Source organism: Pectinophora gossypiella, chromosome 27 (assembly GCF_024362695.1).
Source record: "Pectinophora gossypiella chromosome 27, ilPecGoss1.1, whole genome shotgun sequence".
Classification (NCBI taxonomy): Eukaryota; Metazoa; Arthropoda; class Insecta; order Lepidoptera; family Gelechiidae; genus Pectinophora; species Pectinophora gossypiella.
Window position 1 is genome coordinate 392,816 of NC_065430.1, and position 16,545 is coordinate 409,360.

The window sequence follows — 16,545 nt, forward strand, 5'->3', positions numbered from 1 at the left end:
TCAGCCATAACACCTTGCGAAATGACGTAGATTCATAAAATGTTAAATTGACCTTCAACAAGTTTATCCATAAAATCGGAAAAAAGCGAAAAATGGAAAGAGAAAGGAGTGGTCTTTGCGGTTTTCGCTAACACAACAGACATCGCCTTGGTAGACTGCTTAACTTATGCTTATATGATGCTGTTCACATTCTAACTCTTAAATTTCGACGACCAGATCGAGTCACTCTGCAAGGAACTCGAGGACGCCTACTCGTCAGTGTCGAGCGCAGCGGAGGCGCGGGGGATCAGGCTGGAGGCTGCGCTGAAGGCCCAGCAGTTCCTACACGAGGCCCTGGAGGTGGACTCTTGGTTAGCTGATAAGGACGCGGCATTGGCCTCCGCTGACGTCGGCAATGACAGACATCGCGCCACGCAGCTGTTGACCAGGCATAAGGTTAGTGTGATTTTCCCATAGGCCGATTTTATTTTATTTCTTTATTTATTTAATATTTGGGAGACTAACAGCTCTTAACAATTATAGCAAAATATCATACTTAAAAACTAAGCCAATAACAGGTTTCCACCTATATAAAACAGAATAAAAATATTAAAACTTAAAACTTGAGCGCACTGACAAGGTCTTTAGATTTTACACTTTCTACGGCCTCCGTGGTCTAGTAGTAGAGCGTTGGGCTCACGATCCGGAGGTCCCGGGTTCAAATCCCGGTGGGGATATATCACAAAAACAATTGTGATCCCTGGTTTGCTTAGGACATTACAGGCTGATCACCTGGTTGTCCTGAGATTTAAGTAGTGATGTAAGCTGATGTAAGTAGTCGTTACATGAGCCATGTCAGGGGCCTTTGGCGGCTCAATAGTAACCGTGGTGTTGATGGGGTTGGTAATCCAGCTCACAACCCACACGAAAGAAGAAGAACAGCAAACTCCAAGCCTTGGATGTGTCGCTGCGCGTTGGGAGTCGCATTTGACTGGTTTTTTTTTTAATCTTTCACCATTTTTTTTCCTGAAGGCCGTAGAACTGGAGCTGGACACGTACTCTGCCATAATCGCGGAGATGGGCCACGCGGCCAACAGCATGGCGTCGGGCGGGCACCCCGAGGGCGCGGCCCTGGTGGAGCGCCACGGCCAGCTGGCCGACAGCCTGGCGCGGCTGCAGCGCCGCGCGCAGCAGCGGCAGAACGCGCTCGTTGAGAGCGTCTGCAGGTACATACACAAACAATGATGCTGATTCCTGTACACACCCACTAATTTAAGAGCCACGCTCTTCTCGGTGTAGCATTCTCCATTCTTACCTGTCAAAGACCAATTCCTTCACCTTACAAGACACGACGTTCGCCTTCTCTTTAATATGTTCCATGTAACCTCTTCTTAGACTTCCCCTTCCTCTCCTTCTTTCTTTTCTTCCTTTTTTATTTTAAGGTAACAGGTATAACACCTGTCATTTTCTTATCCTTCGAAAATTAAAAAAACCCTTCAAAATATTATATTGGCCTGAGTCACCGATGCCGCGGGCAGCTGTGTGACCGCGTGTAACCGCATGCAACGGTTAAATAAATTATTCAATGTATCTTTCGACAGACACGAGTATCTGGCTGAGAGCGCTGAGCTGGACAGTTGGATCCAGGAGCAGTACGCGGCCGCCTCCAGCGAGGACTACGGTCAGGATTATGAACACCTGCTGGTACGTTATCTGCTTTCATGACACCGTAAACAACGCCTACTCTATTCTACTAAAAACAAGTGTAGATGCAATTAAAACACATAATGGTGCTAATTCCTGTAAATACCATCTAATTTTATTTTAAGTTATATCTGTCATTTTCTTATCCGCCGAAAAGGAAAGGGACGGGTTATAGACAAGCATAAAATTTATGGAACACACGTCAATTTTAAGCACAAATCTAAAACAACCGTCTAAAAATTTTACATCAGTCAATAACCCGACACATTCATTTACTCATTCTTCCTAAAATTAAAAGCTGTGAATCATCCGTCCCTTTCCTTTTCGACGGATATGAAAATGACGGATATAACTTAAAATAATATTAGGCGGTGTCTCCAGGAATCGGGGCCATTACCTGGTTCTTACCGAGTTAAACAGGGATATGAGACTCCCGATATTTCGACACTGTTGCAAGTGCCATGGTAACGGAACCACTGATGAAACGGCGTCGTACGGAACCCTCCGTGCACGAATCCGAATCGCACTTGGACGGTTTTTTTTTTGTAAAAATAAAACAAAAGTTTCTGACATTATTTCTTCTTTTTCTCCCTTTATATCCTTATAGCATTCAATTGGGCAGTTTCCTAGATCAGAGATATTAAATTATGAAATTCTAATTACTAAACAAAGACAGATCTAACGTTAACAAAAACGATTTCCTTTTTCTATTTAACTTATTTATGAATTTTAATAACGAAAATCGCAATTATTAAATTGCAATATTTTATCACGTTTTTCTATGACGTCACAGTGTGCTTTTTCACACAAATTCCATAGCAATTTCGTGTTTTGACGTTTAGTAAAAAGTAACTGATTTCACTAGTTGGAAAGTAGTCTATCATATATCTTATCTACAGATCCTGCGCTCGAAATTCGAAGAGCTTCGCCATCGTGTCGAAAGCGGCGCCGAGCGCTTCAACCAATGCGAGGAGCTTGCCAACAAGCTATTGGCTTCAGACAGCCCATACATCGAGGACATCGAGAGACGGCAGGCGGCGCTCGGGTGAGTGTCACATCAAATTCAAAAATATATTTCTACATTCAAACTAATAAAGCAGCCGTGGTAGCCCAGTTGGTAGAACGCTTACCTCTCATTTTGAGGTCGCAGGTTCGAACCCAGCACAGGCCTAAAACAATGATTGTCGAATTTGAATGTTAATCGCACCATCCCGTGCTCCAATGCATAAACTTCTTTCACCCTAAGGTTGGTAGTTGGCAGAAATTGCTGTTTAGCAATAAGGCTGCCTATTGTGCTTATTATTATTAGTATGTTTACGTCCTGTGTATATGTCGTTGTGCAATAAAGTATTATTGATTCTTCTTCTATCGTGTGGGTTGTGAGGTGATTACCAACCCCATCAACCCTGGTGTCAGGGTTATTATTGAGCCGCCAAAGGCCCCTGACATGTCTCATGTAACAACTACGTACCTACTTACATCAGTAAGTAATAACCGGGACCAACGGCTTAACGTGCCTTCCGAAGCACGGATCATCTTACTTTTTGGACAATCAGGTGATCAGCCTGTAATGTCCTAACCAAACTAGGGATCACAAAGTGATTTTTGTGATTTGTCCCCACCGGGAATCGAACCCGAGACCTCCAGGATCGTGAGCACATCGCTCAACCACTGGACCACAGAGGCCGTCAATTATTGATTGATTAATGTCTGAAATAAATGAATTTGAATAATTTTATCAAGTTGCGTATGTTGGCTCTGCATGTGTCGTGAGTTATGTATGTAATTTATGTATGACTCAGACACTGTAAAATTTTGACCTTTCCAACCCTGACAGCGAGTCCTGGCAACGCCTGGTGGACCAAATCCAGTCCCGGGCAACCCGGCTCCACGCGGCCGGGGAAATCCACCGCTTCCACCGCGACGTCGGGGAGTTGCTGGGCCGGGCTGCGGAAAAGAAGCTGCAGCTGGGCGCTCCGCCCCCGCCGCGGGACCTCGCCGCCGCCACCGCACTGCTGAGGAACCATGACACTATTGAGAACGACCTTGTTGCTATAGATGCGCAGATGCAGGTGAGATGACATTTTACAACAACAACAACATAAGATAATTAAAACACATAATGGTGCTAATTCCTGTAAACACCATCTAATTTTATTTTAAGTTATATCTGTCATTTTCTTATCCGTATAAAAGGAATGGGACGGGTAATCAACAAGCATAAAATTTATGGAACACACGTCAATTTTAAGCACAAATCTAAAACAACCGTATAAAATTTTACATTGACCAATAACCCGGCAGATTTATGTTGACAGCACACGTCAAACGGTTTGCATACCAGCGATACCTTTTTGATTCGCCCGGGTTATTCATTCATTTACTCATTCTTCCTAAAATTAAGAGCTGTCAATCATCCGTCTCTTTCCTTTTCGGCGGATAAGAAAATGGCAGGTATAACTTAAAGTAAAATTCGGAGGTGTCTGCAGGAATTACCACCACTTTCCCATTAAAATATTAGTATGCATTATGTTTGTGTCAAAACCCTCAATTTTCACTCAAAGACATATCTGCTATAGGTGCTCCAAGAAGAAGGTGCGCGGCTGCAGAAGCTGTACCCAGGTGGGAACGTGCAGCAGATACGGCTCCAGCAGCGGGCTTTGGAGGAGGCCTGGGCCGCGCTGCGGGCCGCGGCTGACACCAGAAGACATGTGCTGCACCAGCACTTGCAGTTACACCAATTCTTGACCCAGGTTTGTGAACATTGGTCTTCTGCTGAACCCCTGCGAGGTTGAACATTCCAAAACTGAAATCAGCCAAATTGGTTCCGCCTTTCCCGAGTTTTAGGCAATTCCACGCATAGCCTATATACTTCCCACTGCTAGACACAGGCCTCCCCTCAATCAACCGGAGGGAGTATGGAGCATACTCCACCACGCTGCTCCCCTGCGGGTTGGTGGAGGTGCTTGGGCAAGTAGCCCGAAACCAACGGCTTAGCGTGCCTTTCGAAGCAATCATCTTACTTTTTCGGACATTCAGGTGATTCAAGCCTGCAATATTCTTGCCAAACAAAGGACAGTCTCACAAAATGATTTCGACAATCCCAACGGGATCGAATATGGACCACCAGATCGTAAGCCCAACGCTTTAACCACTAGACCACAGAGGGTGGTTCTTTCTTAAAACTTGTTTATGTTTTTTTGTGACGTGTGACCCCCAGGTCCGCGACCTGACGTCGTGGTCCGTGGCGCTGCGCTCGTCGATGTCCCGCGCCGTGCGCGTGCGCGACGCGGTGTCGGCGCAGGCGGCCCGCGCCGACCACGACGCGGCCCGCGCCGACATCGACGCCCGCGACGACAGCTTCCGCGCCGCCCTCGACGCCGGCCAGGAGCTGGTGGCGGCGGGACACCCAGCCGCACCTGTGAGTGAACTTTGAACTATAGTAATATTAATACAAGGTGACCTGATACCTGCACGCGAGAGGGGCTGATGAATGCCACCGAGGATGCTGTCCGAGTGGCGGAATACTCGGCTGAAGAAATCTAATGCCATCGATACGAGAAGAAGACGAAGATAACAAAAGAGACGGAGAGTGTAAGAGGAGATAGATAGATAAAATACTTCATTGAGCACAATGGACGTATTACAAATACAAACTTTATTGCACCAAAATAAAAAGGAATAATTACAAAGAGACTCTTAACTAAGACTCTCCTAATTTTCCTCTATTCTCAGTAGTTCCTTTAGCAGTTCCTCTGAACTTCAGAGGAAGTCTTCAGAGTCTGAAGGAACTACTGAGCATTTTTTGTCCTTGTAGTTCCCTCAAAGGAACTAAAGGAACTACTGAGACTACCAAGTTCCTTTATTTCTGTATCAAGTGTTAGGAAAGAGAATATATGCGGTTTATGCACACAAACTCATTAGAAAGGTTTTTTTCCTGTACCCAATGGTTGCCTGGAAGAAATTGCTGCATGAGCAATAAGGCCGCCTGTTGTGCTTTTCTGTATATTGTCCTTATCTCTGTATTTTCATTGTGCTCAATAAAGTATCTTATCTATCTATCATAATAACCCTTGAATTCCCAACAGGAGATCGAAGAGAAGTGCTCCGCCCTGCTAGAGGAGCGCCAGCGGCTGCACGGCGCGTGGGCGGCGCGCCAGGTGGCGCTCGACCAGCTGATCGACCTGCACTGCTTCCTGCGGGACGCCAAGCTGCTGCACGACCTGTGCGCGGCGCAGGAGGCCGCCCTCAGTCAGTATTGTCCTTTACACACATATAGTCCGTTCAAGAATGATCTTCATAAAAGGTAAACAAATATGGCTGCCGATATTTTTTATCTGTGTCAAACTGCATATTAGTGAAGTGCTGAATTGATTTTAGCTCAAGTTATTTTATCAAAATGAACTGACTCTCTTGGGTTGTTTGAATATTTTGTATGATAATATTAAAATATATATTGTATGTTTCTTTGTGGTTACACTAACTCACTTTGAAAGTCATTTTTTCTGCGCATTTCGGCTTATTAAGTACAGTACACTCACTTAAGTTATTCACGGAACTGACTCGTTTTCCTGACCTGAATGAAATGTCTCATCACTAATCGTCAAATTGACAGCTAGCCACAGATTAACAAGAATTTATGATGTCAACTTTTTTGTGTGAGGTTTTGTTTGATTTTTGTTTTTACATGAAAAAATGTGTTTTTAATAATTATTTTACATTAGAGCTAAGAAATCATACATCTATTGAGTGCTACGGATGTTATTAGAAGAATACTTTGCGTAGTTTAGGTGAAATTCGAACATTCTTTGTAGTAACAGGTTTGTTTACCTTTTATGAAGATCATTTTTGAACGGACTATACATAAGATCACATACAGACACCACGGAATACCACTCATCCGCCATCATTACATCAGTAAGTAGTAACTGGGACCAACGGCTTAACGTGCCTTCCGAAGCACGGACCATCTTACCAAACTAGGCATCACAAAGTGATTTTCGTGATATGTCCCCATCGGGATCTGAACCCGGGACCTCCGGATCATGAGCCCATCGCTCAAACCACTGGACCGCGGAGGCCGTTATTCATTCTCTTTACATGTCTTGTTGTCCTATATTCTATTTGTCACTCCAAATCCAGCAACTCACCTGACATTCCTTCAACCAAAACCTTACATAGAATTTTACCATACATTTCTTCCCACCAGGCACAGAGATCTCCCCGACAAGCAGCGTAGAGGAGGTGGACAACCAACTCAAAAAGCACGAAGCGTTCTCGAAGCTTCTAGCGACACAGGACGAGAAACTTTCGACGCTGAGCTCGCACGGGGACAAACTGCTACAACAGAACCACGTGGAGAGTCAAAGGATAGCAGAGGAATTAGCTGCGGTCACTGAGAGAAGGAAGAAGGTAAAAAAACAGAAATCAGAAATCAGAATCATTTATTCAACGTAATTATCATGGATAAACTTGTTGAAGGTCAATGTAACATTTTTGAATTTACGTCATTTCGCAAGGTGTTATGGCTGAGGAGAAGAAACAACAAGAAACTGCAACAGCAACACATCTTTTAAATCAATGAGGGTACATTACAAGTTATTTAATAAGTAGAGGAACACATTCAATACCAGACATTTTTATCATTTCGGTAGTCATTAATCTTATAATAAGCTTTTTTCAATAAAGTAAGCTTCACATGAGCTTTAAATTTATTTTCTGACAAATTTAAAATATTATCTGGTATTTTATTGTAAAAACGTATACATAACCCCAAAAAAGATGAATTTAATTTACTTAACTTACTTAAAAGAAGTTCCGAAAAGGTCCAATCCCATTTGTCGCACGCACCCTGAGCGGTGGGCACGGACCGTCACGCATTGGGTGCCTCATGACGGGTTCAGGCGTCGTGGTAGACTTCGAGATGGCGTGACGACTTGGACGCTTGCCGGAGGGACTGGCCGGAGTACGCACAGGACCGCGATAAATGGAAGGAGGGGGTGGCCTTTGCCCAGCAGTGGGATCTTGTAGGCTAGGATTAGAAAAGGTCCAGTTTCTGAAAGATCCGTTTCCTAAAAGGTCCTGTTCTTAAAAAGTCTGCTTCGGTTCTTCAAAATGAAGGTCTACGCTCTCGTTTTTTAAAGGCATCTTATTAGAGAGTGGCATATATAGTAGCTTGGTTATAAATGACTTCTAACAAATTCTCAAAGGTCCGCTTTACAAAAGGTCCTGTTCCTAAAAGGTCCGCTTTTAAAAATCTCCAGTTTCCAAAAGATTTGCTATTTAAAAAGCCTAGTTTGTAAAAGATTCGTTTCCCAATAGACCCTTTTCCTAAAAGATCCACTGTCTTAGAGTTCCTCCTTTTAAAAGGTCCAGTTTCTAAAAGGTCCGTTAAAAATGCAATTCAAAAATAAAGAAAAAATTGCTCTAGAGCAATAAGGCCGCCCAAATTGTACTGTATTCATGTGTTATGTCTGATTGTTGAAATTTAGTTCTGTGCGATAAAGTATATTTGATTTGATTCAAACCATCTTGTTGTACATATTGTAACCTCATTTGGTGTTTGAACTACCAGCTGTACGTGGAGGCGGCGCGGCGCCGCGCGCTGCTGCAGCGCACGCGCGCACGCGCACAGTTCGCGCGCGACGCCGCGGAGACGCGCGCATGGGTCGCAGACAAGCTGGCCAAGCTCGCCGCTGACCAGCACCAAGGTACACTTCGACATACAGCGTGTTACTGACATCCTAACGAATACTGAGGGGGATGATTCAGACCATGATTCTGACTTGGTATCAAGTGGATATTCCTGTCAAAAATTCATTAAAATTTTCAGTTCCATACATTTGCGACGGAAAATTCTACTTGATATCAACTCAGAATCATTGTCTGAATCATCCCTAAAAGTTTTCGTTACGATGTCACTAACACCCTGTATACCACTACCTACTTCGCACAGTGTTTTATGTAAGTTTGGAGACGATAGATTTAAAAAAAAATTGTTTTCCATACAGCCGTTCACCGCCTATTTCACCCCTTTGTAAGGTTAATTTAAAAAAAAGAATACATTAAAAATATAGAATTTTCACACAAAACTTTGCTAGAACTCCATTAGCGTCAAAATTGCGGGACCAATTTCTTAATGTTGAAATTGCATATTGTTAAATACACTACCTATTCAGTACTATTTGATACCTAAACTAAAAAATCTAGTACCTTTCTCATTCAAAAGATATAACATATACACGTTAACTGGTCCCGCCATCTTGAATGTCAAGATCTAATAGAACTCCTTCAACGAACGTCTAGGGCCCTGTGCCGAGGTTTTTCTTGCAGCTTCTTTTCCCCGGCTATACAGGTTGTGAGAAGCTGCAGTAGTTTTAGGCGGATGAGACGTTCGTTATGTAAAACTTGGTGTTAATTCCTGTACACCCCATCCAGTTATACCTGTCATTTTCTTCGAAAAGAGAAGTTTATAGAACACACGTCGATTTTAGACACAAATTTAAATCAACCTTCTAAAAATTTAACATTGGCCAATAACCCAGCAAAATTAAGTTGACAGCACACGTTAAACGAGTTGCATATCAGCGTGATGCCTATCTGTCCCTTTTCTTTTCGGTGGATAAGAAAATGACGGGTATAACTTAAAATAAAATTAGATTGTGTCTGCCGGAATCGGGGCTATTGACGATTCATAGGGTAACCATATTACTCACTGAAAAAAGCCATTTTTGAATTTGAATACAAATACCGATTTCATCACCAGGCGAAGTAACCAGCCTAGAAGACAAAATCAAGAAACTACAGAAGCACCAGGCGTTCACCGCTGAGCTGGCAGCCAACAGCGCGCGGCTCCAGGAGATACAGGAGCTGGCCAAGCAGCTGACTCCAGACGAAGAAGTCGAGAAGCAGCTGCAAGAGCTGCATAAGGACTGGCAGCTGCTGGAGCAGGCTACTGAGCAGAGAGGTGGGTGGATAGAGATATACATAGATAGACAGATATATATAATATAATATATATATATATAATAATAATAAGACAGATATATCGACATATAGGTAGACTTGCACAAATGAGTTATTCATTTATTCTTCAGTTGGGTAGTTTCTTGGGTCAAAGATAAACATTGCCCCACTGCTGGGCACAGGCCTCCCCTCAATCAACCGGAGGGGGTATGGAGCATACTCCACCACGCTGCTCCAATGCGGGTTGGTGGAGGTGTTTTTACGGCTAACAGCTGGGACCAACGGCTTAACGTGCCCTCCAAAACACGGAATCATCTTACTTTTTCGGACAAAAAGTTCTTACCAAACAAAGGACAGACTCACAAAGATGGATACCTCAAGAAGTTAATAATGTTGTTACATTTTTCTACAGGTCGTGGCTTGGAGGAAGCTCAAGATATCTTAGAGTTCAATAACCAACTGGATAAGATTGAAGCCTGGATCAGAGATAAAGAAATGATGGTAATTATTTAACTTATAGAAAACCGCGTAAGATGACTTCAAGCAACAATTATTTTTACATATGTTTCTGGCATGAGGAGCTCGGTGGCGCATGGGAATACTTGTACATATAAAAATACACTACCTTACTAAAACAACCGGTTACCCCGTCAGGTGCAAGCGCACGAGCTGGGCCGCGACTACGAACACTGCAGCGCACTCCTGCGCAAGTTGGACGACCTTGACTCTGATATGAAGGTGGATGACAAGCACGTCAAAAATATCTGCGCGCTCGCCGATAAACTGCTGCAACAGGTGAGATATTAGGGTCGAATAACTCTTTCAAATATCTCTTAACTAACTGAAGCGTCCAACTGGACACCCTCAGGCCTGTTGTCTTGAACTTTGTACCGAGTGAGAGTCCTCAGCGCTCCCCATTTGTCCGGCCAAGTTAATGCCATCTGCGGCAAATCTGCAATCATCTCTGTGAGCTATGATGGTAGCTGATATTTATGATGTGGACTGTATTAATATATGAATGAATAAAGAATACTTAGCTTAAGAGAGATTCTTAATGTATTTTCACCAACAAGAACAGGACGAAGGAAGAAACAAAACCAAGATACAAAAAACGTTGTCAAAAAAGAAGAAATATAAAAAAATCTGCGAAGAGTTCGCAACAATCCCCTTAGCATTATCCCGTTTCTCACAGGGTGAATTACCTAACCTGAAGATTTGACAGGCCCGATTTTTTACAGAAGCGACTGCCTGTCTGACCTTCCAACCCGCGAAGGGAAAACTAGCCCAATACAAGTTAGGTTACATACCTCCGAAATGCATTTCTCGGGTATGTGGGTTTCCTCACGATGTTTTCCTTCACCGCTGAGCACGTGATAATCATTTATGTTCCAAACATGAATTCGATAACAAATTCGACAATCATTGGTTGGCGGCAAATCTACAATAAGTCACATTAAAAAAGACTGATCCACAAGTGCGTTCCCCACAGGGCCCGACGCAGCAGGCGGCGGCGGTGGCGCAGCGCCGCGACGCCTTCCTGGCTAAGTGGCGCGCGCTCAGCGGAGCCCTGCAGAAGTACAGGAACAACCTCAACGCTGCACTAGAGATACACTCTTTCAACAGGTAAACATAAGGCTGCGTTTCCATTGACGCGGAGAAGAGCGGAGATGTGCGGAATTGACCAATCACAGCGTTCGAGAGAGCGAAAAACGAAGACGCTCTGTCACTCTCTCCCTCACGGTGATTGGTCGATTCCTTCGTTCGAAACGCAGCCTAAGGATTATTTTGTTTTTTTTTTTACTCACTTGTGCATAAGGAAGCTGAACGGCCTCTGTGGTCCAGTGGATGAGCGTTAGGCTCACAATTATTATTTTTTACATTTTACGACTTTACAGTGCAGAAGCGCAAATGTGCCGTGAAAATTTAATATAAACAATAATATAATTAAACTTAGGATCCACAATCCGGTGGACTCGGGTTCGAATCCCGGTGGGGACATATCACAAAAATCACTTTGTGATCCCTAGTTTGATTACAGGCTGATCACCTGATTGGTTCAGCTTCTTACCGCGTTACTAAAAGTTGTGGGATGGAAATAAAAGCTCGGGAAATCAGCTTCACACAGTTTATATTTATTTTTCACATACACAAATCTAATCGTTTCGCCATTCCGAGAGAAAAAAAAAAGTGATATGAGACTCCCGATATTTCGACACTGTTGCAAGTGCCATGAACACGGGACGACTGATGAAATAGGAGTGGAGTAGGTAGATCCATAATTTACTAAAAGCAAACATATCTGTCTGTCCTCTTTCTTTGCCGCTTGTTTCTACATTTGATGTTGTGAATCACTCTAATACTCAATCAACTCACTAAGCTTTCTGTTACTAACATAGTATGGACTAGTTTCCGAAATAAATATTTTTAATTTGAATCTACTTACTCCACTCCAATTTCATCAGACGTCCCGTAATCATGGCGCTTCCCGAAAATTTCACGATCTCGCGAGATTGATATTTATCGTTCTCTAATAGTGATATTAACAATGATATATCTCCCCAACAGAGACGTAGAGGACACAGCCGAGCGCATATCCAAGAAAGCAGCGCTGTTCAGCAGCTCGGATTGCGGCCGCGAGTTGAGCGCTGCGCAGGAGTTGAAGCGCAAGCACCTCGCGCGCGTTGCTGAGGCGGGCGCTGTGAGGGACAAGATACAGCAGCTGGAGAGCGAAGGGCGCACATTGGCCACCAAGTGAGTGCTCTAGAATATCCTAGAACATTCTAGAACTTTCTAGAAACTGCAAAATAGTAATGACGTTAACAACAAACATGGTCAAACGGCCTCCGTGAGCCAGTGGTTGAGCGTTGGGCCGGATCCGGAGGTCCCGGGTTCGAATCCCGGTGGGGACATATCACAAAAATCACTTCTTAATCCCAGTTTGGTTAGGACATTACACGCTGATCACCTGTTTGTCCAAAAGTAAGATGATCCATTCGGAAGGCACGTTAAGCCGTTGGTCCCGGTTAATACTTGCTGATGTTAGTAGTCGTTACATGAGCCATGTCAGGGGCCTTTGGCGGCTCAATAGTAACCCTGACACCAGGGTTGATGGGGTTGGTAATCCACTTCATAATTCACACGATAGAAGATAATTTGATTGAGAGGAAGCCTGCGCCCAGCTGGGGAAAGTATACGAGTATAAGCTGTTCATGTAACGTTTAAAAAAAAAGATGCTACTTAAGTTCTATGTCGATCTTGTGACGTAGCGAGTAGGCGCCGCTACTTCAAAAGCGCACCCCTGATGCCGGGCAGCAGCGGTATCAGTACTGGTTGGAGGCCGAGGAAATGGATTCTGGTAGGGCTCTAGCTAGAACATCGCCGATTGAGAAATTGGTCGGTGTACTGCGGAACGGAAGGCGATTGGGGCAACCACCGTTCTACACGCCCTATCTATGGAGTAATGGCGATTACTTTAACGACAAGAGCACAGCTCAATAAGGATTTAATATTCAATATTCTTTATTTGCATACTATGATGGTGTACAAGTTGGTCAGTTACATTTGAGTCTCACATCACAGACCCTTTCGGGCACAACAAAAGAAAAAAACAAGAGAGAAGGAGGCTTTTAAATGTTTAAATCTGAATCATTAAAATATTCATTAATACTATAGTAGCATTTATTAATTAGGATTTCTTTTAGTTTTTTAAATAAAGAGAGAGAGATGTAATGTTATGTAGATAAAAAGAGAGAACAAATATCTTCCTTCGCAGCCACCCCGAGCACGCTAAAGACATAGAGGCGTCGGTAGCGTCTCTCCGCGAGGGCTGGGAGAAGCTACAGCAGCTCGCCGCCGCCCGCACCGCCATGCTGGACGAAGCTATCGCTGAACACAAGCTGGACGACAGCCTGAAGGTACGCTCATATCATGCAGCAAATAATACACATTATACACACCACTCACACAAATTACACACACACACCACATGCGAACACGCACGCACACACACACACAGAACACGTTACACACACACACACACACAGAACACGTTACACACACACACACACAATACACGTTACACACACACTCACACACACACACATACGTACAAAATACACATTACACACATAAAAATTACACACACACACAATATACATTACACACACATAAATTTCACACACACACACACACAAATTATATATTACACACAGACTACTCATTTTATTACACACACACACACACACAGCCAATAGACCAACGTGATAGGTGAGCCGTATCGCCGTCTATAATGGTCGAGACAACTGCGTTTCTGAAAACTTGGTCCAAGTCAACATTTTACTTTTTTCTATTTAACTTATGAATTTTAATAAAGAAATATGTAATACTAAATGTGACATTTTGACATGATTTCTATGACGTCACAGTGTGCTTTTTCATACAAATTCCATAGTAATTTCGTGTTTTATTTTGACGTTTTGTAAATATAATAGTATTTTATGCAACAGTTGTATAAGAAGGGTCAAAAAATGCGAGTGGCGTGAGTTGCGATGTGAGCCTTGGCAAACATCGCAATAAGAGACGCCACGAGCATTTTTTGACCTAGTTATACAACGTTGCATACAATACTTTTTCTACGACGACGTAATTTTAAACGAAACACAAAAATTGTCCAATTTATTTTCCAACGCGCGGGAAAATGGCGGCAAATGTATACTTTTTTTTATAGTATATCTATGGCACCAAACAAAGTAAAGGTGCCAGTTTCCAGGTCAAAAAAAAAAAAACAACAACAATGCTTTTATAGGCCATAGAGCGTACACTTTTTCAAAGAGTTTAATTATGTATGTACTTATATTAGACTTTTTGGTTATTTAAATGCCAGATTAAAGTAGAGGAGTAGAAAAAATATTATAATGTAATTATAAATATTATTGCAAATGTAAAATATTAATTTGACGTTTAGTAAAAAGTAACTGATTTGACTGGTTGGAAAGTAGCATATAGTGTTTTCGCGGCTAATGTTTGAATGTTTCTGTTGGTGTTCCCAGGAGTTGGAGCTGTGGGTATCTGAGAGCGTGAAGCGGATGTCAAACATCGCGCCGCCGGAGACCGTGGCTGACGCGGAGGCCCTACTCGAGCTGCATAACGAGAGGAAGGTCAGCTCAGTACTCATACCACGTTCTAAGTTCTTACCAAGTGCTTAACGGCCTCCGTGGGCCAGTGGCTTGAGCGTTGAGCTCACGATCTGGAGGTCCCAGATTCAAATCCCGGTGGGGACATACCACAAAAATCATTTTTGTGATCCCTAGTTTGGGCCTGCTAAATATAATTCTCTCAGACGACGCCCTGAGCGTTACACCCTCAGGTCTGTTCTCTTAAATGTTGTACCGGGTGATAGCTCTCAGCACTCGCAATTTGTCCGGCTAACGCCATCTGCGGCAAATCTACGATATGCCACGTTAGAAAGTAAAAACGAATTTAATTAATTTTTATTTATTAACTCCTGCGCAGGCGGAGATCGACGGGCGTCAGAAGGCGATTGTGGAGCTCCAGAAGGAGGCCGAGCAGGCTCCAGAGAAGCTGCAGAAGGTCCAGCAGTTGTCGGCTACACTCAGCACGGCGTGGCAAGACCAAAAGGCGCACCTCACACAGGTCAGTGTTACCAACAGTTGGATAGTATCCTAGCTCAAAAAATCAGATAAATCATGATAACCTGTATGTTTAGAAATAAATAAATATAGACATATATATTTTGTTGTTATATTTTGTTCATTGAAAAACTATATAAGTATATAATAATACATATCTATAAAAGTATGAAATATTATAAAATAAAGTATCATGATTAGCTATGTATATTTAGTTTATCCAATTTGTACGTTTAAAGATAATTATTTACATATTCAAACAAACATATTATTATATTAGTATATCTATGTATGTAACTGTATCTATATCTGCTTCCCCGGGATTTGTCAAATGAGTAAGGTGCGACTGAAACTCAGCGTTTGCTTCCCTTTGGGGCAAACATATTATGCTGAGTCGTTTTACCTTTTCAAATAAATGCGCACTATCTCACACAATACTTTTTTATTAACTTTTTTCTCTCTTTTCTTTTGTGTAAATGTTTATAGCCTATAAGTGTTATTTTCTATATTATGTTTTTGTTTTGTGTGCTGTTTGTTTGAATAAACGTTTTCTCTCTCTCTCTCTCTCTCTCTCATGAAATAGGTTTGGTTAGGACATTACAGGCTGATCACCTGATTGTCCGGAAGTAAGACGATCCGTGCTTCGGAAGGCACGTTAAGCCGTTGGTCCCGGTTACTACTTGCTGATGTAAGTGCCTAGTCGTTACATGAGTCAGGGGCCTTTGGCGGCTCAATAGTACACCTGACACCAGGGTTGATGAGGCTGGTAATCCACTTCACAACTCACACGATAGAAGAAGAGTGTCTCTTTAGATTATGGTTTGGTATATTTTTAGTAAATATGTATTATATTATATTAAGTATTTATTAATATATGTACAGTCATGAGCAATATAATGTACCCACTTTAGGACTCTGTCGCACCAACATATTTGACATTTAGTGAGACTTACAGTTTAATTTGTCAAAAAAGTTAATGTAACATGGTACCAAAGTGTAAACATATTAATGCTCGTGACCGTACGTATAGAGTATTTATTAACTTTAGTTTTACTTTTAGGTATTTATTTTTTTGTTGCACCATCCCGCATCCAAGTTGTATGTATATGTTTGTTTCCTTTGGTGGTTGCCTGGAAGAAATTTGCTCTAGAGCAATAGGGCTGCCCAAATTGTACTGTATACATGTGAAATGTCTGATGGTTGTAATTTAGTTCTGTGCAATAAAGTATATTTGATTTGATTTGAAGAT

General features: G+C 42.6%; 2 protein-coding genes across 11 annotated transcripts in view; one reads left to right on the forward strand and one right to left on the reverse strand.

The window, feature by feature from the left end:
- Positions 1-16,545, reverse strand: part of LOC126378776 (T-complex protein 1 subunit eta) — a 299,946-nt gene that overhangs the window by 197,799 nt on the left and 85,602 nt on the right. The window lies entirely within an intron of this gene.
- Positions 1-16,545, forward strand: part of LOC126378771 (spectrin alpha chain) — a 174,234-nt gene that overhangs the window by 107,841 nt on the left and 49,848 nt on the right. For all 8 annotated transcript variants that reach the window (XM_050027158.1, XM_050027152.1, XM_050027159.1 and 5 more), the window contains 18 exons: positions 217-435; positions 1,012-1,205; positions 1,581-1,683; positions 2,583-2,728; positions 3,521-3,755; positions 4,263-4,436; positions 4,904-5,104; positions 5,772-5,934; positions 6,893-7,095; positions 8,258-8,393; positions 9,449-9,649; positions 10,061-10,149; positions 10,303-10,443; positions 11,138-11,271; positions 12,214-12,399; positions 13,421-13,562; positions 14,697-14,804; positions 15,160-15,300. In XM_050027158.1, coding sequence (XP_049883115.1) covers positions 217-435; positions 1,012-1,205; positions 1,581-1,683; positions 2,583-2,728; positions 3,521-3,755; positions 4,263-4,436; positions 4,904-5,104; positions 5,772-5,934; positions 6,893-7,095; positions 8,258-8,393; positions 9,449-9,649; positions 10,061-10,149; positions 10,303-10,443; positions 11,138-11,271; positions 12,214-12,399; positions 13,421-13,562; positions 14,697-14,804; positions 15,160-15,300 — 2,916 coding nt within the window. The remainder of the gene's footprint in view (positions 1-216; positions 436-1,011; positions 1,206-1,580; positions 1,684-2,582; positions 2,729-3,520; positions 3,756-4,262; positions 4,437-4,903; positions 5,105-5,771; positions 5,935-6,892; positions 7,096-8,257; positions 8,394-9,448; positions 9,650-10,060; positions 10,150-10,302; positions 10,444-11,137; positions 11,272-12,213; positions 12,400-13,420; positions 13,563-14,696; positions 14,805-15,159; positions 15,301-16,545) is intronic.